This window comes from Rhinolophus ferrumequinum, chromosome 17 (assembly GCF_004115265.2).
Source record: "Rhinolophus ferrumequinum isolate MPI-CBG mRhiFer1 chromosome 17, mRhiFer1_v1.p, whole genome shotgun sequence".
Classification (NCBI taxonomy): domain Eukaryota; kingdom Metazoa; phylum Chordata; class Mammalia; order Chiroptera; family Rhinolophidae; genus Rhinolophus; species Rhinolophus ferrumequinum.
Window position 1 is genome coordinate 33,070,449 of NC_046300.1, and position 23,451 is coordinate 33,093,899.

The following is a 23,451-nucleotide window of genomic DNA, read 5'->3' on the forward strand; positions in this document are numbered from 1 at the left end:
CTTGGCAACCACTGATCTTTTTACTGTCTCTGCAATTTTGCCTTTTTCCAGTGTCATAGTTGGAATTATACAGTTTGTAGCCTTTCCGTACTTGCTTCTTTCACTTAGTTACACGCATTCAAGTTTTCCTCCATGTCTTTTCATAGCCCACTAGCTTCTTTCTTTTCAGCACTGAATAATGTGCCATAGTCTGGATGTACTATGGTTTATTTATCTGTTCAACTACTGAGGGACATCTTGGTTGCTTCCGAGTTTTGACAATTATGAATAATAAAGCTCCTGTAAACATCAGTGTATGGGTTTTGTGTGGCCATAAGTTTTCAGTGCTTTTGGGTGAAAACAAAGGACTATGATCAGTGGATCATACAATAAGAGGATGTTGAGTATTGTAAGAAGCTGCCTAACTGTCTTCCAAACGTGGCTGTGCCTTTTTGCGTTCCCAAAAAAGGGACGCAAAAAGTGAAGGCGAGTTCCTGTTGCTCCACATCCTAGTCAGCATTTGGCGATGTCGTTTTTCCCGACTTTGGCCATTCTAATAGCTGTGTAGTGATATCTCATCTGTTGATTTAATTTGCATTTCCCTGATGTATGATGTAGAGCAAGGGTGTCCAAACTTTTTTCAACGTTTTCACCAAGGGCCATATACGGTAGAATACACAAATAGCCGGGCCACTTACTCGAGGTGAAGTACGTGTTGCCTCACCTGGTTTATTTAAGTAAACTAAATATATTTTTGGAATTTGCTGCGGGCCAATTAAAAATGAATTATGGGCCGTAGTTGGCCCGCGGGCCTCAGTTTGGACACCCCTGATGTAGAGCATCTTTTCATATGTTTACTTGTCACCAATATCATTGGTGAGGTCTCTGTTAAGAACTTCGTTTAGATCCTTTTTTAATTGGGTTTTTCTTACTGTTGAATTTTAAGAGTCCCTTGTATATTTTGGATAATAGACCTTTATCACATATGCCTTTTTCCCCCAGCCTGTGGCTTGTATTTTCATCTCTTTTTACTTTATTTTATTTTATTTTTAAGATTTTATTGGGGAATGTTGGGGGACATTGTGTTTCTCTAGGGCCCATCAGTTCCAAGTCGTTGTCCTTCAATCTAGTTATGGACAGCGCAGCTCACGGACCCATGTGGGGATCGAACCGGCAACCCTGTTGTTCAGAGCTCACGTTTTAACCAACTGAGCCATCAGGCCTCCTTGTCTCTTCATCTCTTGATGAAGTTTCTTGAAAAAGCAAAACTATAGAGAAAGAAAGCAGATAGTGGTTCCCTGGGGCTGGGGAGTTTTTTGCAAGTGGGTACAAGGAAGCTTTTTGGGGTGTACCAAAACTGGATTTTGGTGGTGATTTCATAGCTGTATAAATTTACTAAAAATTATCAAACTACATTTTAGTTAGGTGAATGTTGTGATTTGTTAGTTATACCTCAATAAAGCTGTTAAAAAGTAACCTTAAAGAAATAACAGAAAAACATTAAAGCTGCAATCCTTAAGTAACTTGTACAAAGTATGTGACCGCAAAGTGAAGAGGCTAATGATATTGGAACTCTAGGCTCTCTCCTGAAGTCACTGTTCTTTTGTGCTTCCCCTCTAACCCAAAGTACCCCACTCCCAGCAGGTTACCTGCTAAAGGGCCTATGTTACATTCTGAATCAAAATTCCCCTTAATTGTCAGTGATAAAACCTTTTTATTTTTAACCTTGCTTAGAGATTCCTTATTAGCAAGTTTGCTGGATGGAGTAAGAGCCTCTGGTAATAGAGATGTTTGTGTAAAAATGACGTCAACCCATAAAGGTCAGCGATGGGGGTTACTCAGCATGCCTGTTGATGAGGAAGTAGAGAGCCTTCACCTCAGATTCCTGGCTACACCTCCAAGTAAGTTTTTATTTAAATGTAACTACATTTCAACCATCTACTTAATAATTTAATAACTAGGAATGCAAATCTCTAAATCTTTTTGAATCTTTTCATCTCCTTACAGATGGCAACTTTGCAGATGCTGTATTCAGGTTCAATGCTAATATTTCGTATAGCGGAGTTTTGCATGCAGTAACGCAGGATGTAAGATAAGTTGTATCATAATTTGTTCATTGTCATTAACTGTTGGTATAGAACCTTTTTTGAAATAATCCTTTTTCACCTAGGGTCTCTTCTCAGAAAACAAAGAAAAACTGATCAATAATGCCATAACGGCCTTGTTGTCCCAAGAGGGAGATGTTGTTGCTTCAAATGCAGAACTTGAGAGTCAGTTCCAGGCTGTGAGGAGGCTTGTGGCTTCCAAAGCTGGTTTTCTAGCCTTTACTCAGCTTCCAAAGTAAGTTGTCTTCTGAAACATAACTTCTTTTAGAGAATTTGAGCAATTCAATTTGACAAATAATCAACAATTCACCTCTTTGTAGCTGACTAAACCTGATATCTTTTATATGGTAATACAGTCGTTTTTATACATGAGAAATAAAAAAGGAAGGTGAGTGAAACTGAAGGGGATATTGGTATCATACCCGAAATATTACTGATTCTCTTTTTGGTGAATTTGAATGGGAAATTACATGCCTTTTAGTTTTAATTAATCTTAAGAAAATCTTTCCCCTCAAAGAAAAAAATTATTATGAAAACTGATACATTCCAGGGATGGAATTCAAAATATATAATTACTGTAGTAATTCAATGGAAACTTAAGATGACTTACATTGTATTTTAATAATAAAATAATAGATTAGTGCTCTGATATGCTATTATCTGCTTGTTTTTTGTTCCACAAGGTTTCGGGAGCGTCTAGGAGTGAAGGTAGTAAAAGCACTCAAGAGGAACAACAATGGAGTAATCCACGCAGCTGTTGATATGCTCTGTGCCCTCATGTGTGTAAGTAGTGGTTTTGTAAGGAAACCGGTTTTTCTTAAGTTGACGACTGATTTCTGTTTCCACAAACACAAATTTTCATTTTACCAATGAAATTCAATGGTTCTGTATTTCCTAAATTGCTCTCATAGCCATTTGTTTATTCAAATAAACTTTTGCTTAGCATATCCTGTAAACTAGGCACTCTGTGCTATGTACTAGAAATACAAAGATATTAAACCAAAGTTCTGTCCTCCTTAAAACCTGGTAAGATAGGCATATGTATGCAATATAAAGTCACAGGGACCATGGAATCCCTAGAAAGCAGCACTTAATTTTGGTTTTGCGGTAAGGAGAAGACGTTATACTTGATCTGAATCTTGAAGGACAGGGAAGTATTTTCCAGCTGCAAGGCAGCTCTCCTGGGAGAGGGAATAGCATATACAAAGGCATGTTTGGGAAGCCGCAAATAATTGTGGCTGGATAATCAGGTATATATTTGGGGGTACATGGGATTAAGAGTTACCGCTAGATATCTGTGCAGAGATAGTCATAAGAAGCCTTTTATATCGGACAAAAGAGCTAGATTTTTATCTTTTAGTGAGGAGAAGTGAAAGAATTTTCAACGGAAGCAGTCAGGTCTGAATTTTAGAAAGGTCATGGTTAGTATGTAGAGAGTAGATTACAGGTAAAGTCAGAGGCAGGTAGACCATATTATCATATAAGGATTCCAAGGTGTAGGATAGGGCCTAAAGAAGGCACTTTTAAAAGCTGTGTGAGAGGTAAAAATCTAACTTGGTGATAACTGGTATGGGGGGAGAAGCAATTGCTCAGTATAACTTTGAAATTTCTCATTTACTTAATTTTGTATATAGTATATGATACTTTATTTCTTATATAAAGTGTTTTAGGCAAGCTTAGTAGTATAGAATAAACATAAACAATCACATGTATATAACCTTGCATTTATTCCCCAAAGTGAATTTTATTGTCTTTACTACTCCAAATAAATCCGTTAAAAGAATTAGTGGGGTAACTAGAACATAAAATACCAATATTGTGAAGCAAACACATTGAACTCTCATTACCTATCAGGTTTTGGCTATATGTTTCACATGAATTATCTCATGTAGGCTTCGTAATAGTTCAGTGAGACCAAGTACATACTGTTATTCCCACTTTATAGCAGGCAGAGGAAAATGAGACAGAGAGTTAAAGTAACTTAAACTTGCCCGAAGTCAGCTGCAGTCAGTAGTAGAATTAAGATTGTATCTTTAATTCTGTCATTCTAGGATCCTTTTATACTCTGTTATCCCAATAGTCAAAAGAGAATCACCTTGAGACAAAGAAGTATTTGCTGTGAATTTTAGTACTTGCTTTTTAATGCTAAGTTTTGTTTCAAATTTAAATTATAAAATTGGGGAGTGTGAATGGGTATTACTTACCTTTTAAGAAGATCTGTGACTTTCGAGGGAGTACCATTGTGCAGTACTATCCACAGTAACTTGCTGGACAAGTTATAAAATCTCTTCAGACCCACGGGAAGTCATCACTTCTGCCTTTTTGTCTTACCCATTTTTTTTTCTGTTTAATAAATACTGTTTATAAATGACTTTTCTGCGATGCCAGCACATGGGAATGCTCATAAATTATCACTGTTTTTAACCAATAGCCCATGCATGATGACTATGACTTAAGACAAGAACAGCTAAACAAAGCCTCTCTTCTCTCTTCCAAGAAGTTTCTGGAAAACTTACTGGAGAAATTTAATTCCCATGTGGTAAGTGATAATTAATTTTGTCTAAATGAGAGACAGCATACGTTACTGAAAAGTATTCCAGAACTGCGACTGTTCAGTTTTTCTTTTTTTAAATTGTAGCCCCCAACTTTGGTCAGTATTGGTCACAGTTCATCTTGCTCACTAATAATAAAATATTCTGTTTTAAGATTGTATCCAGTCATCTGGGAAAGGTGGGTTGCAAAGCCTTTACATTTTTATAATGATATTCTAGATGTTTTTTCCCATCTTTCTTTAAAATATCATTATTAAATAAGCTCTTTTAAAGAAAGGCAAGCCTAAAATTTGTTCTTCAGTCACTTGTTAACAATTATGGAAATGGGCACCTATAACATCTTTGAAGGAGCGTGGGCTACTGTATTTTACCATGTATAATATGGTATAATCCCGCGTATAATGTGCACCCACATTTTTGGCCCAAACTTTCAGAGGAAAAAAATCTTTTGTTTTAATTTTTTAATTCAAATTTTTATTTGTTTTACGTCTAGGTAATTGTGTTTTGTATTATAAAGGAATTTTACCATTTATTTTTTAACATATTATGGTACAAGAAATTTTATGTAACAAATAATTACAATACAGAAGAACAGATAGAATGTACAAGAAATTTTATGTACTGGTAACAAATTTCGATATTGACGCATCGTAGAGGACCAAGAACGTTTTGTCATAGCAAGTTCCTTGTAAGTTCAACAAAACCGATGATCTTATTCCAGGGTATTATTTTGCATATGGATATCGTTATTGATTTCTAGAGTTAGGCTTTTAACTCATAAGCACAAATTAAAGAATTGAAAACATTTGTGTAGATACGGAATTAGTGCTATGCATTTATAATGCGCATCCTTATTTTTCCCTGACAAATGTGGGCAACACAGTGCGCATTATACACGGCAAAATAGCAGAGTAATGGCCAGAGTTTGAAGTGTTGTCAGAGATTGCTTTTCATACAGGTAAACATTAACTTTAGTTGTCCGTATTTGAGGAGTCTTTGTTATCCTCTTGAAATTTGATCTTGAATTTTTGAGCTATGGTAAGTAATGGATTTACTACATTTAGTAAAACAAGTACTACTTCAGACTTTGAACCTCTTGTTGAGAAATTAAATGTTCACTCCTAACATATAGAATAACAGCAACACGTTGCTATGTTCGTGAAGCGCTCTGTCCTAAGTCGAGGCGATATGTTGCTTTGTTTCAGGATCATGGGACTGGCGCCCTAGTTATTAGCTCACTCTTGGACTTCCTTACTTTTGCCCTCTGTGCTCCATATAGTGAGACAACAGAAGGGCAGCAGTTTGATATGCTCTTAGAAATGGTAGCATCCAATGGAAGAACACTCTTTAAACTCTTTCAGGTGAGATCTTGTATTTTTCTTGTCGGATAACAGCTAATCTAAAAGAACCACTTTTTGAGTCAGTTTGTTTTTAAAATAATACATGTGTGCTTCTATAGTAATGTTGATAAATAAATACAGCCTAGTATATTATCATATTAGAACCTTTAATGCCACAGGCTTCTTGTTATTTCATATAGTGCTCTGTTGATGGCTTTTGTTTTAACTCCGTTACCCATCTTTTCCATCTTAGAAGTGGTGAAAAACTCATTTTTTTCTGTGGTAGGCACAAAGTTTTCTTCTCTTTGTAGATTCTCAGATAGTAAGATGAGCTTTAGCAGGGCTGTTCATAAACAATTGAAAACATTTGTCATTTCATATGATACTGTGGTATTTTATGTATATGTTTGTATGTATGTGTTATTTTAATTTTGTTTTTATATTATAAATACCAATTTCTATTTTAATATTTAGTATTTACAATTTAAATATGTGTAATTATAATTCAAATAAATACATACTGTTATTGAAATGTCAGCTATTTCCTATTAATGTAAACTCTTTGTTTCAAGTATCTGTAAGGCTGTACATTATAAGAATACCTAAAATTTTTAACCAAACTGATCTGACTTTGAGATGCATCTTTTACTAATATTATGGCTTATACCTTTATAAAAGTACGTATCTTACTTGGAGCAAAAACCGAATATGTTGGAATAAAATTATTCTGTGACACGTTTTTCCCCCTATTTTAAAGCATCCTTCCATGGCAATTGTAAAGGGAGCTGGATTGGTTATGAAGGCAATAATAGAGGTAAGAGAACAATTTTGAAATTTTAAACTTAGTTGAATGTTGATTGGCTATTTTACTTGAAGCTGACAAAATTACCTTTAAATTTTTATGGGAAATATGAAGTTTTTCTGTGTAAGGAAGTAATTTTAAATTTTTATTCAGAAATTAGTTTTAAATGAGTTGCAGAAACAATTCTCAATAATAAACTTAAGAGTTTCAATTCTTAAGTGGGTTTAGAGCAAATAAATCTTTCTCTTCCTACAGTATATGTTTTATTGAAAAAGAATTAAAAATTAGAATTCTCTCACTCTTTTTTTAGAGAGTTGGTGGTGATGGTATTGAAATCTTTAGGTACTCAGGTTACATAGAAATCTGTCAATAGAGTTAGTTTATAGCAAAGTGGTATCAAATAGGAATGGTACCAAAAATTAGTTCCTCATGCTACAGTGCATCTGTAATTAACCTGTAAGAGATCAGGACATGATATTGTCAGATATTGTTTCTCTAAGATAGTTGCTCTAACCTTATATGTTTTTTAGAAGTTGTGATCATGGCTGTGAATGTCAACTTGAGTACTGGATATTTACAATGACATCAGTCAAAATGACTTGTGAATTCTTGTATTCTTTTGTAGTAATTTGGATAAAATGTAAGAGTGCCCCTTTTATCAGAAAACTCAGCAATTGTAGCTTATGAATATAACATGTAGCTAAATAATAAGCATAGAATTAGCATACTCTTAAGTAGCTGTTAAAAAATTACATATAGGTATTAAGCTGGTGGAACATTGAGAGTTTATTTGTTTTTTTATTGTGTATATACAATTAAAGGCTAATTTTCGCTCTCTAGCTAATGGGTTCTATGCTCATGTTAGCTTCCAAAGTAAGTACCACATCTCTCATTTACAGAGCTCGCAGTAGCCAAGGACAGTTAGGATCAAGAGACCAAACAAAAGTATTCCTGACCCTGCTCCACCACTGTATTGCCATTCATTCAGAAATATTTATTGAGTGCCAGGTATAACCAAAATGTCGACTTTTGGCTTCAGTACAAGCCACATGTCAGATTCATAGCCAGTGACAAGAGCTGATGTCTGTGTAAGGAAGACTTTATTTATTTACACTGAAATCCTGGCAAGTATCTTAAAATATGTTTTTCTGATTGTAAAAGCAGTATATGATCTTTGAAGAAACATTGGGGTGTTCAGAAAAAATACAAGGAATAAATAAAAATAAATCACCTGTATTTTTACCATCCAGAGATAACTGCTATTAGCATTTTGGTAAATTTCTTCTCAGACTGTTCTAATGATGATATGTACATATACATACCGTGTATATATTTGTATATATACTACATATTTATTTGTCCAAATGCTATATGTACATATTCATACTGTGTGTATATTTGTATACATACTACATATTCAGTCGTATTACATACTTGTACTTTTTTCAGTAACAAGCATTTTTACTTTTTGACAGATTGTCTTAAATATCACATTGCTTGCTTAATTTATAGTTCTATGATGACCTTTTATAGGACAGATGTGCTGTCTGTCCTATCTGCCAAAGTGAGTCCATATAAGTAAAATCAGAATAAAAAGAACTACCCCTATATCACACCACTCTTTAAAAAAATAAAGAATTGTGTTTACCACGAAAATTAAATTAATATATCATTCATAAAAAAGTAAGGCAGGTTTGCAGATAACTTTGGTAGAAATTCCTGGTTTCCCTGTGTCCCTGCTCCCTTTTGTTGGCTGATATATACTCAGGGTATGAATACAATTTTAATAAGCAAAGCATAAATCATAAGATAAATTTGTCGGTAAACATTTAAACCTCATTCCCAAGGCAAATAAAATTTTTGAAATTGTTCTTTTGGGAAAATTGAAATTGCATTTTTAATTTTTATTGTATGCTGAATAATTATTTTATCTAGAGATGTAAAATTAGTTTTACCAAATTAGGATAGCTGGCTTTAGGTTGCTGCTTTAGGGATCATCTTACCCTTTTTCCAAAGGAAGGTGACAAGGAAATTGCTACCAAAATGCAGGAGCTTGCCCTAAGTGAAGGTGCCTTACCTCGACACTTGCATACTGCGATGTTTACAATAAGCTCAGATCAAAGGATGCTTACAAATAGGTAGGTTTAAATTTAATTTGCTATAAATTAACTTGCTACTTAGAGAATGGATTCAGCTATTATGTAAAACAAACTGAATAAATGTTTGGATTACACCGATGTTTCGTTTTCTTTTGATTTACCTCGTTCTCCTTTTCCTTTCCTTATAGAAAGATTGTGCACAAATGATCATTGTCCCTGCCCCTGGATAACTTGGGAGGAAAAACACATAGCTGTACTTTAATTCTTTTCCCCCACTATTCTGTTATCAGTCTTCACACCCATAGTCATGGGATGAGAACATGGAAAAGAGTGCCTAGAAGCTTATGGAACTAGAACTATATGTCCAGGCTTTTTCTCCTTGTACTTCCATCTGACCATCCTGCATGCAGATGACCCCATGTGAAAAACCTTACATAATCAATTCTTAAATATCTTTGGTCAGTTAATACTCTAAGAATAAAGAAAACCTTAATAACCCAATCATTCTAACCTAGGCATGTCCTAAATTTCTTGTAGTTAAATAACTTTCCCTTTGGAAAATTATTTTTTTATAATAATTATTCAAATATGAGGAAACACATAAGTCTATTCGTTTACTCCAGACTATGTGAATTCCAGCACTTTTAAACTTGCTTCATGATTCCCAATATGTGGCCCTTTCAGATATCCTTAGCATACCTTATGAGTCATGACTTATATTAGTAAAAAATATGTATCATAAATATTTTATGTTCTTTTTGACTTTTTAAATAATAAATTGCTGACTTACGTTTTCTTTGTGATACTATAAATGCCCTTTATTGCCTACGTCCAGTTATCGGATGTCTTAGTATGCTGTCTTGCCAGTAGTTTTCTGCTGTTTATGCTATTACAAGAAACTATCTGCATCTGTCTCTTGTAAATGTTAGCCACAAAAGTAGTCTTTTATGTTACCTGAGAGGACAAAAAGATTTAAAAGGACAGTTACTTTCTTGGTAAACTGCCTTATTAGCAGTGCTAGACGTCATCTTTCATTCCAATAGATTATTTGATGTCTTGTTCCATTAAACCCTCATGTTAGATATTTTCTTGTGTTCCTCTTTATTGTTAATCAGTTACATTTCCTACTGTGATCAATCACAATATTGAAAAGCTGTCAAATTATAATAGAAATACCACTTTTCATTTGCACTGCTCTTTCACAAATTGCTATTATAAAATGTTATCTCTTTTACCCCTTTTTAGGAATCATTGCCTACTAAATTCCAATGAAGGAAATTACAAGTGTAATTACTTGATATATTAGCTTTCAAATAGGCCAGGAATGAACCGTTTTAGTAGAGTGTGTGTGTGTGTGTGTGTGTGTGTGTGTGTGTGTGTGTGTGTGACAGAACATAGTATAATTTGGATTTTCCTATTAAACTTTTTTCTTTGGGGAATGTAACATGTATAAGTTCGCATAACTAGGTGATTATTTGGTTATTTCCCTCTCAGGTTTCATGGCCATTCTTATAGCAAATGGCAAGTGAATCTCTACTAAAGCACAGAATGGTCAGCGGTGAATAAAGTACTATATTCCCTGCTCGTTAGGAGCTTCCAGCCTAGGAGATGAATGTCATCATGAAGATTAAGATTAATAAATTACTAAATCATAGATTCGACATGGATATGGATTTTCACTTTGAACCAAAATACGCTTTTAACTCAAAAGTGGGATCAGTAGAATAATTTGCTCTAAGTGCTTTAAGTCTTTATCCAAACTCCAAAACTGAAAATATTTTCCATCTCTGACCTCACCAAAAATGTTATATTAGAACATAGTTGTTGACTTTTGTTACGTTCAGAATTCCAGAGAATGCCAGAATGCTAGGATCACTATGTCAGGACTTGTTATACAAACTAATTGTATCATCAAGTCTAATTTTCTTGTTTAATCAGTATATCAAGACTTGTACAAACTAATTGCCTAAAGTCTAATTTCCCCCCGCATCTTTAGGGGTAGAAACGAACTTCTTTATGTTCAGATCCATCGAAAATTAGTTCACCAGGAAAGCATTTTAATTTGGAGAAAATTCTAAAATGTTAGCAATATTTGAATTACTATTTCATGCATCTCTCCAAATTAAAATACTAATTTTTAGTATTTCACATCAGGATGACTTTTTTACTATAGTCTTATTTCTTGTGTGATATTTTGTTTTTAAAAATTCCTTTCTGTTCTAGCTGAAATAAAGCAGCAAACCTTTTTCAACGTCTGCTTTTTTCAGACAGCTAAGTAGACATTTAGTGGGACTCTGGACAGCTGATAATGCAACTGCATCCAACTTGTTGAAACGCATTTTGGTAAGTCAGTTGAATAATGGGAAAGATTTATATATTCTTGCCCAATAAAATTTCATTGATACATTATTTATACTGTTAAAAAGTTTTTTTTTTAAGTTTGTCTGTTTTTAGTTTAACTTTTTTTTTTTTAATTTATTGGGGTGACAATTGTTAGTAAAATTACATAGATTTCAGGTGTACAATTCTGTATCACATCATCTATAAATTACATTGTGTGTTCACCACCCAGAGTCAGTTCTCCTTCCATCACCGTATATTTGATCCCCCTTACCCTCCTCATCTCTCACTCCCCACCCCCCTTACCCTCTGGTAACCACTAAACTATTGTCTGTCTTGTCTGTGAGGTTTTTTGTTTGTTTATTTGTTTGTTTTGTTTGTTTTTAGTTTAAAAGATACTTTTCGTAGGAGTTGTCATCTAATAAATGCTAACCTCAGTAACTAAATTGTAGTATTTATTTGGATTTTGAAGGTTAAGTTTTCTTTTGTGCATTTGTTTTGAAAATGGATTTTTATGTCTTGTTTTTGTGTGTTGTTTTCAGCCACCAGGCTTGCTGGCATACTTGGACAGCTCAGATCCAGTTCCTGAGAAGGATGCTGATCGGATGCATGTTAGAGATAACGTGAAAATAGCAATGGTAAATATGATTGTCCTAAGTATCTTTTCAGGATGAAAGAGTACTTTCTTCTGAAACACACTAAAAGTTTTAGAAATGAATCAAGAATGCATTGAATAGTAATATTTAAAAAACATGTATTATTAACAGCTTTATTGAGATAAAATTTACATCCCAAAAAACTCACGTGTTTTAAGTGTACAAGTCAATAATTTTTAGTATGATTAGAGTTGTGCACCTAGCACTACAATCTAATTTTATGAGTAGTAATAATATTGTATGTTTTGTTTCTTTAACTTGACCTATTGGCACATTCTGGAATATTTTTTTTTTTAATTTCAAATATGTGATATTTTGTACATAATATGTAATTGATAAATGTCAATGAAAGGGGCCAACACTGAAAAAAATTAAATTAGGTTGGACTTTTTTCTTACAAAGCTATCTTAATTATTAAAGTTGGGCTGTCTTCGAGAAAATTATATGACATCTTTCAAGATAATACTGTCTTGTATGTATTCCTTTTCTGTCCTCACCCCATTTCTCTTGTCTGCACCCACCTCCCAATTGCATTTTGCCACCCCTCTGAAAGGAATTGTCTTGAAAACTAAGTAGTAAGGTTAATATTTCTTGAACAAAAAGTATAATTTATTGTAGAAATTTTCACCTTTTTTTAAACTGATCCCTAAAAATCCAGTATTAATTTAATCATGTAAAAGAAATAGTGCAACTCAGCTTTACTTAGATTTTTAAAATAAATTTGCAAACAGGACTGTAATGGATTTCAATATTATTTTACAGGATCAGTATGGAAAGTTTAATAAAGTTCCAGAGTGGCAAAGATTAGCTGGAAAAGCTGCTAAAGAAGTTGAAAAATTTGCCAAAGAAAAAGTGGATCTTGTGTTGATGCATTGGAGGGATAGAATGGGTATTTCTCAAAAAGAGGTAAAAATAAAATCTGCTTCCAAACTTCTAGCACTTCTATATATCCTAGGTTTACTTTAGCTATTGCTATTCACAGAGATAGATGATAGTCAGATATTTCTGACTAAATACCTGAAGAAATGTTGCCTAATTCTGATTTATAGTTTTACATAAATTTTTCTTAATTCATAGTTTTATGAATCAACAATTAGGGGTGATGTTATTTCATATGAAATTTAATATAAAATTCTACTCTTAATTTTCTTCCATAACTTCCCATTTCCATGCTTTTCTTAAATTCATACGTATTCATTTCCTTCCTTCTCTGAAATTTGTTTTGTAGCTATAAAAATAAAGGTGATCTTCTTGTTTAGCTTTTTAATTCAGAGCCAGCCAGACAAGGGTTTAGGAAATAAGATTCACATTTTTAAATTAAATTTACTGTGTGTACTTAAAATTTTCAGTATTAGCTGCTCAAATTAGTGTCAGATCTAAAACAGTTTGTCTCATTTTTCAGCATGTAGTGTGTGCTAAAGAATCTAATTCAGTAATGTACGTTCTTCTATTTAAGATGGAATCTGCAGTGGTTAAGGATGGTTTAAGGTGTCCTTTGAAAGTTAACTTGATCTCATGGTTTTTGTTGACCACACTTACTTACATTCTTTCCCTTTAACCATCTCTTTATTTATGGTACCTTTTTCCTTATTCAAGAAAAATAATAAAATATCTTTCTAAAACAAGTTTCTTATGAATTTCCAGAATATCTAAACATAAGGCGTCAGGTGCAATAGGACAAATATTAGAGTCTTGTGTGAGACTAAAATAAAGTTCTTTAGAACTTGAGCATAATGGGTTAATGCTAATTCGTATGAGTGACGTATACAGTATAAAGAATCATTAGACAAGCTTTCAAATGGCTAGGAAAGAAAAGAGAGGAGTACTGAAATTAGAATTGAACCTGGTTTCATCGCTCATTAATCCATATAGCAAATATGGGTTTTCAGAACCTTATTTTTCTCTTTCATGAAATTAGAATAACAAGACCTCCCTTCTCTATCCTATAAGGTTGCTTTGATGTGCAAGCAAGATGATTATAAAAGCACTATCATGTCTGGTCATGATGATGTTGTTATGGCATTTGAACAGTTTTAAATCTACAGATACGATATGAATGATTTTCACAGTTATTGAAAATTATAAGCTCCTGGTGTCAGGTGGTTAAAACCATTTTGAAAATAATAGTTGTTTCAAACTATAGGATATAATTATACTGAAAATAACTTTTTGGCATCAGATCTCATACATCACATCTGTCCAGCGTAAGCTTGAACACAAAGCAATTTTAGCTAGAAATGTAGATAGCATCTGTTATTTAAAGACAACAATTCAGAAGGAAGAGAATGTATTTTGACTTTCAATGTTTTATTGGTCTGTTGGTTTCATTTATGTGGGGTGTTAACTAAAGTGTTGAGCAAATAATGATGCTAAATAGATACATACTGGTCAAAAAATTATTTGGGTAGCAAACTGTTTCTTCTGGGTACTCTTTTTAAGCTTTTTTTTTTTAATGAAACAGTAGATAATCTTTGTGACTATTTTGTTCGTGGAAATATTAACAAAATATGGATCTTTTGCTTTAGCTGAAGTCTGAAAATTAACCGTTGTCAAGATTAACTGGCTAGTCTTTGAAATAAACTGCATTTCTTATATAATCAGAATGTTTATGAGGTCAATTCCATATGTAGCTAATGTTTTCTGTTGGATTAATAACCTTTGGCTAATGTACAAAAATGCTTTTTGCTTATTTGTGTTATTTTCTGTTTAGGCCTTTGTTTGGCCACTTAGGGCTTCTAGACTAAGTCTAAAAATCAGCTCAGTTTACAGAGAGCTGGTTGTCCTTTTTCTGTATAGCATTTACACTTTCATTACTCCCAGCTTTTTGTCCTGAGGGGAGGGAAAATTGAAGAAAGTACTTCTTAATTAGAGATTTCAAGGAAAGGTTTGTCATTAATACTGCATTTTTTATTTGTTTTATAAACTTCATTCACCATTCACTTCACCTTACACTAGTTTTCATACCATAGTACACAGAATTAAAATTTGTAAGAAACATTTCTTTATATAACCAATAAGTTTTATATTTCAAACAGCATTTACATTTAAAATGTGCTACTCACTTTACCTTTATTCTCTTTATATCATCAAGTCTGTTTTCTTGCTTAATTTTATATAATTTGGCACTTCTTTAATGAAATGACACTTTCATGTTTTAATCTATAGTTTTCCACTTTTGTTTCTATCACATTAATGATTAGAATTTTCATGTCTGAAATATCTACAGGTTTTACTTACAGCAGAGATTTTTAACCTCTAGTCTGTGTATAGACTTCAAGAAATCTTTAAAATCTTCACCGCAGTTGTAAGCCTTACTTATATGTGTTTCTCTGGAATAGGGGCCATAGCATTGAATTCTCAAATGGGTTTATAACTGCCTAAAATTTAGGTCATAAACTTAGGGAAGCAAATGGACCTTTTTCTGTTTTAAACATGATTTATAATATATTGGTGACATCCTAGTTGAATCTGTATAATAGGTGTAATTTAGCAGTTATAGACTCACTCTCTTATTTTTATTTTCTTTAAAAATTTTTTATTTTTTCCTTTTTACAATTAAATTCAGGACAGAAACAATATGGTGAGTTTAAGTTCTTGCTACATGTGTGAAATTCATTAAACTGCCTGGCATGTGAAGTCATCTTTGATATTCTTTGTCTAATAAAGTCAAGTCTCACTTCACATGTGTTTGAATGTAGATACTCATTTCTTGTCCATTAGCTATTTCAATTTATACTTGCTCTTTTTGGCTTTGGTAGCAGTTTAATAACCTGTAATCTTTTGATTTATTATTTTCCCATGACTTTTATATTAACTGCATGTAAATGTTTAAAACAAGTCACTGTTTTGACTGTTATAAATTGTGTAAGTCATCCCTATAAACTTTAACAAAGTTTGGTGTTGAAACAATAACTTTAGGCTACGTGGAAAATATTTTAGCAACACTATAGATATATGCTGACAAAGTATTATATTGTGATATAGTTTAACCTATATTCATATTTTATAGATTTTGTTTTATTAGTTTTGTTTCTGCCAAAATTTGATGAAGGAAATGTTTCTCATCACCTATAAAGTGGTGATCTTCTGACTGAGCCTATTTGGTAGCCCCAGATTCAGCACTATGAAGTTTTTTGTTTTCCAGACTATAAATCAAAAGCCAGTAGTTCTTCGAAAGAGAAGACAGAGAATAAAAATAGAAGCAAATTGGGACCTCTTCTATTATAGGTAAACTTTAAGCCTCTTTTCCAACATAGATTAAATTTGGCATTACCATAAGAGGAATTCTAACAGATTTTTGTTGCTGTTTTGTTGTTGGAACTAATGCTTCATGCTATAGGAGGTATTTTATACTATCAAGGTCAAGAATGGTATCTGCTAGGATTGGTATAATTAGTAGTAGTGATGCTTCAATAAAATTAAAGCCTTTTGTATAGAGTGTTGGTTGTCTGAGGAGCCAAAGTTACTTTTAAAATTTTATTAAGGCTTGTAAATGGTTACCTTAAAACACTTTATTATGGCTTAGAAATAACTGTGTTATAACTTCTTTAAGCATTGTTGCCAATAGAGTCTTAAAAGAGATGAATGATGGAAACATAAGGAAACTCGTGGGAAATGGATATCTGTATTAGCTTACCGCATAGACTTTTCCAGCTTTTGTAGTAACGGTAACCCCTTTTTCTCCCTATTTATTACTCCCCAACACACACATAGAAGGACTTTAAAACAAACATTTTGGGGAGTGTGTAAAACTTTTTTGAAATAACTCACAGTGCTCACTCTAGAAGCTGACCTATTGATTATACCTTAGCTAACAAAGGACGATATGTGCTTTGAAAACTTGGCCATAGTACTTTTAAAGTACGTAGTATGCATATAGTATGGCCTTAAGAATATGGCCTTAAGAATAGTCCTCAGGAATACCTCAATTGTGTTGTCCCCCCAAAACTCCCTTGGAACTCTGATGTCAGATTCTAGGAGGATTACAGACTGAAAGTGAATGGCTGTGATGCCCATCCATCCCCAGTTCAGACTTTTGTCCAAATTCATTATAATCGCTAAATTATGCCAGGAATACAAGGAAGATATTTTGAAAATAACATTCAGAGCTTGGCAGCTTAGCAATATTCTTTCTTGGGTAGTTTGTAAGATTCTAATCTAGAATGTTGCTCATGCACCAAACCACACACCCAATAATCTAGAAATTCTTACCTCCCCAACCTGAAATTTCATATCTGATTATAATTATTTTCTGGTTCGAATTTACATTAGCAGTAAATATTGAAATTGAAATGTCAGTTCTTTATTTTGAAATTCACAAAGGTTTGTCTCATACTTTGGGTTAATTTTCCCCCAACATTTTATTATGAAAACTTTCAAACATACAGAAAAGGTGAAAGAATTTTATAGTGAATACCTTTATATATATCACGAAAATTAACATTTTACTATACTTACTTTACAGAGGTTTTAAATTCTTTATTTATACTTGTTCAAGTTTATCGATTCCACTGTTTTCTTGCTTATTACAAGATGTAGTAAAGGATATTTGTAGAATTTTTAATAATGTTTATTCCTTCTTACTATTTTCCAATTATGTATGTTTAGGTTTGGTCAGGACCATGCTAGGTCAAACCTAATTTGGAATTTCAAAACACGAGAAGAACTGAGAGATAGTCTTGAATCTGAAATGAGAGCATTTAATATTGATAGAGAGCTTGGTAGTGCTAATGTGATCTCCTGGAATCACCATGAATTTGAGGTAAAGTTTAATATTTGTATATTAGTTTTTTTAACAGGCATGTATTATTTTTGGAACTTAAAAAAATTATCGTTATATAACATATATCTTTACCTTTCCCTTATAATTTTATGGAGGAAACTGTGGACAACTTTCATCTTTGCATGAGACAAAAATAAAATAGTAATTTTGTTAAGTCACTCGGCTTTGTAGCTAAGAATCATGTAACATTTTTAATAAATTTGATTCTGGGCATTCCAGATCTGTTCTTTGCTTATTATTTTCCCTTTAAATTCTTTCTCCATGGAAACAGCCTGTTTTCCTTGATCCTTGTAGCTTGTTTTTTTTTTTTTTTTTGGTAATTTGGTTCTGAACGTGACCTTATTTTGCTGTTCTATTGAAATATTGATATGAAGAATGACAAAACAAGAACAAGAAACATGGTGGTAATAGACATTAGTAATTTTGTGTGCCTGTGTATAATTCAAACTCTTATTACAGTTGTAGATTTGAACATACTCATGACCCTGCAGCTTTGTTCTTTAACCCAACTACATTTCCAATACATGTAATGATTTACTCATTTCTTCCTCCTTGAAAGACTTTCTTTACTTTGATTTTGGGAGTCTATTTTCTCCTGGGTTTTCTCCTCCTTCACTGGCCTCTCCTCATTTGCCCATTTTTCCTTATTCCCCCAACTGCTAATAAATGTTGGTTAGCCCTAAAGAATCAGTTCTTGGACCTATTTTCATTTATAATTATTGCCTCAGTGATCTCGTCATGGCTTTAAATGTTTTTAATTTACTGGTGGCTTCATTATTTTTATCTCCTTCTTAGACTTTCCTTCCTAGACTTCATACTTTTATCATATAATTGGATATCTGATAAGCATCTAGAACTTAGCTTTAAAAGTATGCTCATTATCCCCCCAAACCTACTTCTCTTGCAGTCTTTCTGATCTTGGATAATGGATCCGCATTATTTTCTGGTCAAAACTCCTAAAATCATTTCTCCTATACTCCAAATCCAGTTTGCCAGCAAAAATATTGAATGCACCTTCATAATTTATCTGAAACCCAACCCTCTTCTCTCTGTGTGATTGTAGTAATCTCTGCTTCCACCTTTACCTCCTTACAGTTCGTTATCAACATAGCAGCAGTATAATCTTGTTAAAATGTAAGTAGATCATGTCACTTCTCTGTTCAGAGCCTTCTGTTGCTCCTGTGGCTTCCCGTCTCATTTAGTAAAAGCCTGGGTCCTTAAAATGTCTTACAAGACAGGATCTGTGTACCCGCTAACCCCAAACATTGTTTCTTTGATCTTCCACTCACCCTCTCACTCTTGCTCCAGCCACACTGGCTTCCCTGAAAACACCAAATTCATGTTCTTAACTCAGCGTCTTTCTATTTGCTAGAGAAACTATTTCCCTCTGCCTAGAACACTTTCCCTGGATAGCCTCATAACTTTTCTCATCTCCTTCAGGTCTTTATCTGAATGTCATCATCTGACTGGGCCTTCCCTGGCCTCCCTATTTAAAAATACACACACGCACACGTGCACACACATTCTGTCCCCTTTCTCTGCTTTATTTCACTCTATAGCACTTACTGTCATACATATTTTACACCCAACTATCATACATATTTTACTTTTTTATCAGCTACTCCTGTAAGGACAGAAATCTTTGTTTATTGTTGTATCCCTAATGACTAGAACACTGCATGGCACACAGAGTATGTATTTAACAAATGGAATTTGAATGAGTTTGAAAGCTCAGAATTTATAGAAAGAAAGTGAAAAGGGTATACATTATATAATTGATTGTATGTAGTTAATATTTTTAGAAGTCAGTTATTTTAGGCTTTGGAAGAAGAATTTTGATAATCTGGTCAAGGAATTCCTTTTTACAATTGCTTGCAAGTCTTGACGTGAGATAAGCAGCCTCACTGAGCAGTACAAGGGTCATGGTGCTGCCTCAGCTTCTGATCACGGGCTACTGTTCGTGTATCACCTCCAGTTTGTTGCCTGGGGGAATTTGACATACACAGATGAATACTATGTAAAAATACACCATAAAATGTAGTTGATGAGTTGGGAGATGAGGGAAGACCTTAAGTAGTTTGTGTGAGTTGGGCAAACTGTGTGGTGCAGGACTCAGTCACGGCAAGCCAAGAAGGGAATGAAGCAGAACATCCCTTAAACATATATCTGTCCCTTAAGCCTTCATGGACACCAAATAGTCCCGTGAGTTTTTATCAACAAGTTTTACATTCATAAAAGTGGTGTGTAATGTCCTGAGACGGCCGGATGGCTGAGTTGGTTAGAGCGTGAGCTCTGAACAACAGGGTTGACAGTTCAATTCCCACATGGCCCAGTGAGCTGCGCCCTCCACAACTAGATTGAAGGACAACAACTTGGAGCTGATGGGCCCTGGAGAAACACACTGTTCCCCAATAAAATTTATGGGGGAAAAAAGCACAAAAAACTGGTATGTAAATATGACTCTTAACAGCTAACTGAAATAGTTGCATTGATAATAATGACTTACCAGATATTTTAAGAAATGATGGATTTTTTTTCTGAATTTAAAGTCTGCCTTATCAAGAAAAGAAAAAAGCTCTGAACAGAAGTGATTATGTGGAAATTGCCAAAAATCTATCATAAATTAAAATAATTTGCTTTCATTAATACAGGTTAAATATGAGTGCCTGGCAGAGGAAATCAAAATAGGAGACTATTACCTGAGATTACTGTTGGAGGAAGATGAGAATGAAGAAAGTGGATCAATTAAGAGATCGTAAGCTACTCTTCATATCTTGTTACAGTAGTCCCCCCTTATGTGCAGTTTCCCTCTCTGTGGTTTCAGTTACTTTGGGTCAACTGCAGTCTGCATATATTAAATGGAAAATTCCAGAAATAATTCATAAGTTTTTAGTTGGGTACCATTTTGAGTAGCATGATGAAATCTTGTGATGTGCTTCCCTCCTTTCCGCGAATCATCCCTGTGTCCTGCACATCCACACTGTAGATGCAGCCTGCCCATTATTCACTTAGTAGCCATCTCTGATCAGATCCGTTATCAGATATTTTGAGAAACCATGTTCATGTAACTTTATTATAGTATAATTGTTCTATTTTATTATTAGCTATTTGTTAATCTTACTGTGCCTAAACTTTATCGTAGATATGTATGTATAGGAAAAAACAGTATATATAGGATTTGTTACTAACTTGTTTTCAGGCATCCACTGGGGGTCTTGGGACATATTCCCCAAGGATGGGGGTTTGGAACTACTGTAAATTTGTTTTCACTGTTAGTTTCATGGCTAACCCTGCTGTGAATTTTTTAACTTAGGTATGAATTTTTCAATGAGCTGTATCATCGTTTCCTGCTCACTCCAAAAGTAAACATGAAGTGTTTATGTTTACAAGCCCTTGCTATTGTTTATGGCAGATGTCATGAAGAAATAGGACCTTTTACAGATACGAGATATATCATTGGAATGTTAGAGAGGGTAAGGATATCATTTAAGGAAACTATTTGCTAGTGTCATTGGGATACATGTTAAATTTTTAAAACTACTACATTTAAATGGTTTGATCACATTGTTACCATAACTTCATGAGTTTTATTTAAGTATAATATAAGTTAAATGAATAGGAAAATGACTAATGGGTTAGTATCTGTCCATGTCAGTTTATGTTTTTCAGTTGCTGCTTTTGAATGACTTTAGTGACCTATTTGCCAATTTTTAAGTGTGGATGAGATGGACAAGTGTATAAAAGAAATAGTGATTTTTAGAGTTGTATGTACTTTTGGTTTTCTATTTTGGAAAAGTTTTAAATAATGCTAGCTTATAAATTTCAAATGAGTGAAGATAAAACTTTTTAGCACTGCAATGATAACCAAAAAAAAGGAACCTTGAATTGGTATAATTTTGGAATTTGTCATTTAACACTTGAGCATGGTAGGTAGAAAGAACAAATTGATCAGTTTATCCATTGTGTAGCTCAAATTTGAGTGTTACCTACTTGTTGCAGTGTATATACTTCATTCCTTTATTTGTGTTTATATTCCTCATTTAACAATTTAAATTTCAGTGAACTGCCTTAGAACCATTTCACTGATTTTGAAAAAAGGCCATCAGTGCTTGTTATAATCATCTCAGCTGTCAATCATGCTTTGTAGATTAGAAAACTGATTCTGAATAAGGTCACACAACATACCTAGAAAATAACATTAACCGGGTAAAAATCTTTATTGTTTGCTGTTGCACATATTGCAATATTGAATTTAATTCACTGTTATCCTAATGAACCTGAGTACTTGTGACATAGCATTTCCTATCTTGTTTTTGTTCATCATTATGTGATTTATGTGAAACAAGATAATCAATTCTTTAGAATATTTACTTAATTCAAAAGTGTTATTTGGATTGATTTATTGTAATTTTTACATATATTCTTAAAGCTGTATATTAAAGTAATGTTTATGACTTAAAATATCTATCTTTCTAAGGAGATTAGACGAGTTATATAAAATTGCAGAGAATAAGACATTGAGGAATTGTAGTAATTGACAGTCTTCTGATTTTCTTAATGTTTAAAAGATGACATTATTTCTTATTGGCAGTTGATTGATTTTGTTCAGTGATGATAATATTTTAATTTGTGTTTCTGTTAACTCCTGACAAACTTCTCATTTATTTCAATAGTGCACAGATAAACTTGAACGAGATAGGTTGATCCTCTTCCTTAACAAGTTAATCCTTAATAAGGTACAGTATTTTTTAATAAATATGTTATTTCTAAGTCAGTCACATGAGTATGTAACAAAAAGATAAATCATTACAGTGTGAGTTAATTATCCAGATATGATTCTTTTCTTCTCTTTTTAGATCAGAAAGCTCTGTCAGCTCTCAACTCCTAGAAATAAAAAGTTTTGCCAGATGTTCCCTATATATTCTGACTTTATATTATTGATACTGATTAAATTAATGATAAAATTCTAAGTGAAGAATAATGAGGGGTGAAGTTGTTAGCTGAGTTTTCTTTAGGGAATCTTTAGGATTAGATTTTAAATATAATAAAATGCTTGACATAAAATGAAAAGTTTTTAATACATCAGTGTATATTCAGATGATGTGTATTTATCACTGTACATTTTAATTTATCAATATACATTTTTAAGTAATTTGAAGACATGAAGGGTCACTGTAGCTCTTCACATTTTCTTTTTTAAGACATTTTAATAGGTTTGTGCTGGTTTCTAATAAGAATAGTTGTAATACGTGTAACAGTAATTCACAATTACATGATTTTGGAATGAAGTTCGCAGGTATTTTATTAAATTTTTGATAATGACACTAATTTGCTTAGTTTTATTCTCTTTCAGTAAATAATGAAAATGTTTTGAAATGAAGTATAATTAACGAGTCCTAAGAAAATTTAATTTAAATTGTAATCTCTTCTAACTTCTAAGAAGTTACCAGTTTTAAGTTTACAAAAACATACTAGAACATAAAAAAGTTTTTTAATGTATCAGATTTTATTTCTGATTATAGAATAATTTGTTTATTAACAAAAAGATCTTGGAAAATGCAGGCTAATTGTAGAACTAGACAGTTTACATGGATATTATTCCTTCCAGGCTTTAATTTGTTTCCCTATTTTTATTTTGTTTTGTTTTGCACTGAATATATGTATGTCAAAAATTCTTTATGTGATCTCTTTGTAATACAGCTGTGCTGTTCTTATCTGAATTCATGTTGTTTGAACACAAAATCATGAAAATGTTAAGACCAGTTGTGTGTTAATTTTTCCAAAGAGATTTCAAAT

At 33.0% G+C, this 23,451-nt stretch overlaps 1 protein-coding gene across 4 annotated transcripts in view; it reads left to right on the forward strand.

Moving 5' to 3' along the window:
- Nucleotides 1–23,451, forward strand: part of DNAJC13 (DnaJ heat shock protein family (Hsp40) member C13) — a 104,993-nt gene that overhangs the window by 37,727 nt on the left and 43,815 nt on the right. For 3 of the 4 annotated variants that reach the window (XR_004425461.1, XM_033132542.1, XM_033132543.1), the window contains exons 10-26: nucleotides 1,714–1,880; nucleotides 1,987–2,066; nucleotides 2,150–2,319; nucleotides 2,768–2,867; nucleotides 4,516–4,623; nucleotides 5,842–5,997; nucleotides 6,734–6,790; nucleotides 8,795–8,916; nucleotides 11,145–11,220; nucleotides 11,760–11,855; nucleotides 12,636–12,779; nucleotides 15,439–15,453; nucleotides 16,018–16,100; nucleotides 17,481–17,634; nucleotides 20,307–20,410; nucleotides 20,969–21,128; nucleotides 22,329–22,391. Coding sequence is in view for 3 of the 4 variants with exons in the window: in XM_033132542.1 (XP_032988433.1) it covers nucleotides 1,714–1,880; nucleotides 1,987–2,066; nucleotides 2,150–2,319; nucleotides 2,768–2,867; nucleotides 4,516–4,623; nucleotides 5,842–5,997; nucleotides 6,734–6,790; nucleotides 8,795–8,916; nucleotides 11,145–11,220; nucleotides 11,760–11,855; nucleotides 12,636–12,779; nucleotides 15,439–15,453; nucleotides 16,018–16,100; nucleotides 17,481–17,634; nucleotides 20,307–20,410; nucleotides 20,969–21,128; nucleotides 22,329–22,391 (1,855 nt within the window). In the remaining variant the exon portion in view is untranslated. The remainder of the gene's footprint in view (nucleotides 1–1,713; nucleotides 1,881–1,986; nucleotides 2,067–2,149; nucleotides 2,320–2,767; nucleotides 2,868–4,515; nucleotides 4,624–5,841; nucleotides 5,998–6,733; nucleotides 6,791–8,794; nucleotides 8,917–11,144; nucleotides 11,221–11,759; nucleotides 11,856–12,635; nucleotides 12,780–15,438; nucleotides 15,454–16,017; nucleotides 16,101–17,480; nucleotides 17,635–20,306; nucleotides 20,411–20,968; nucleotides 21,129–22,328; nucleotides 22,392–23,451) is intronic. The other variant, XM_033132544.1, reaches the window with a different exon arrangement.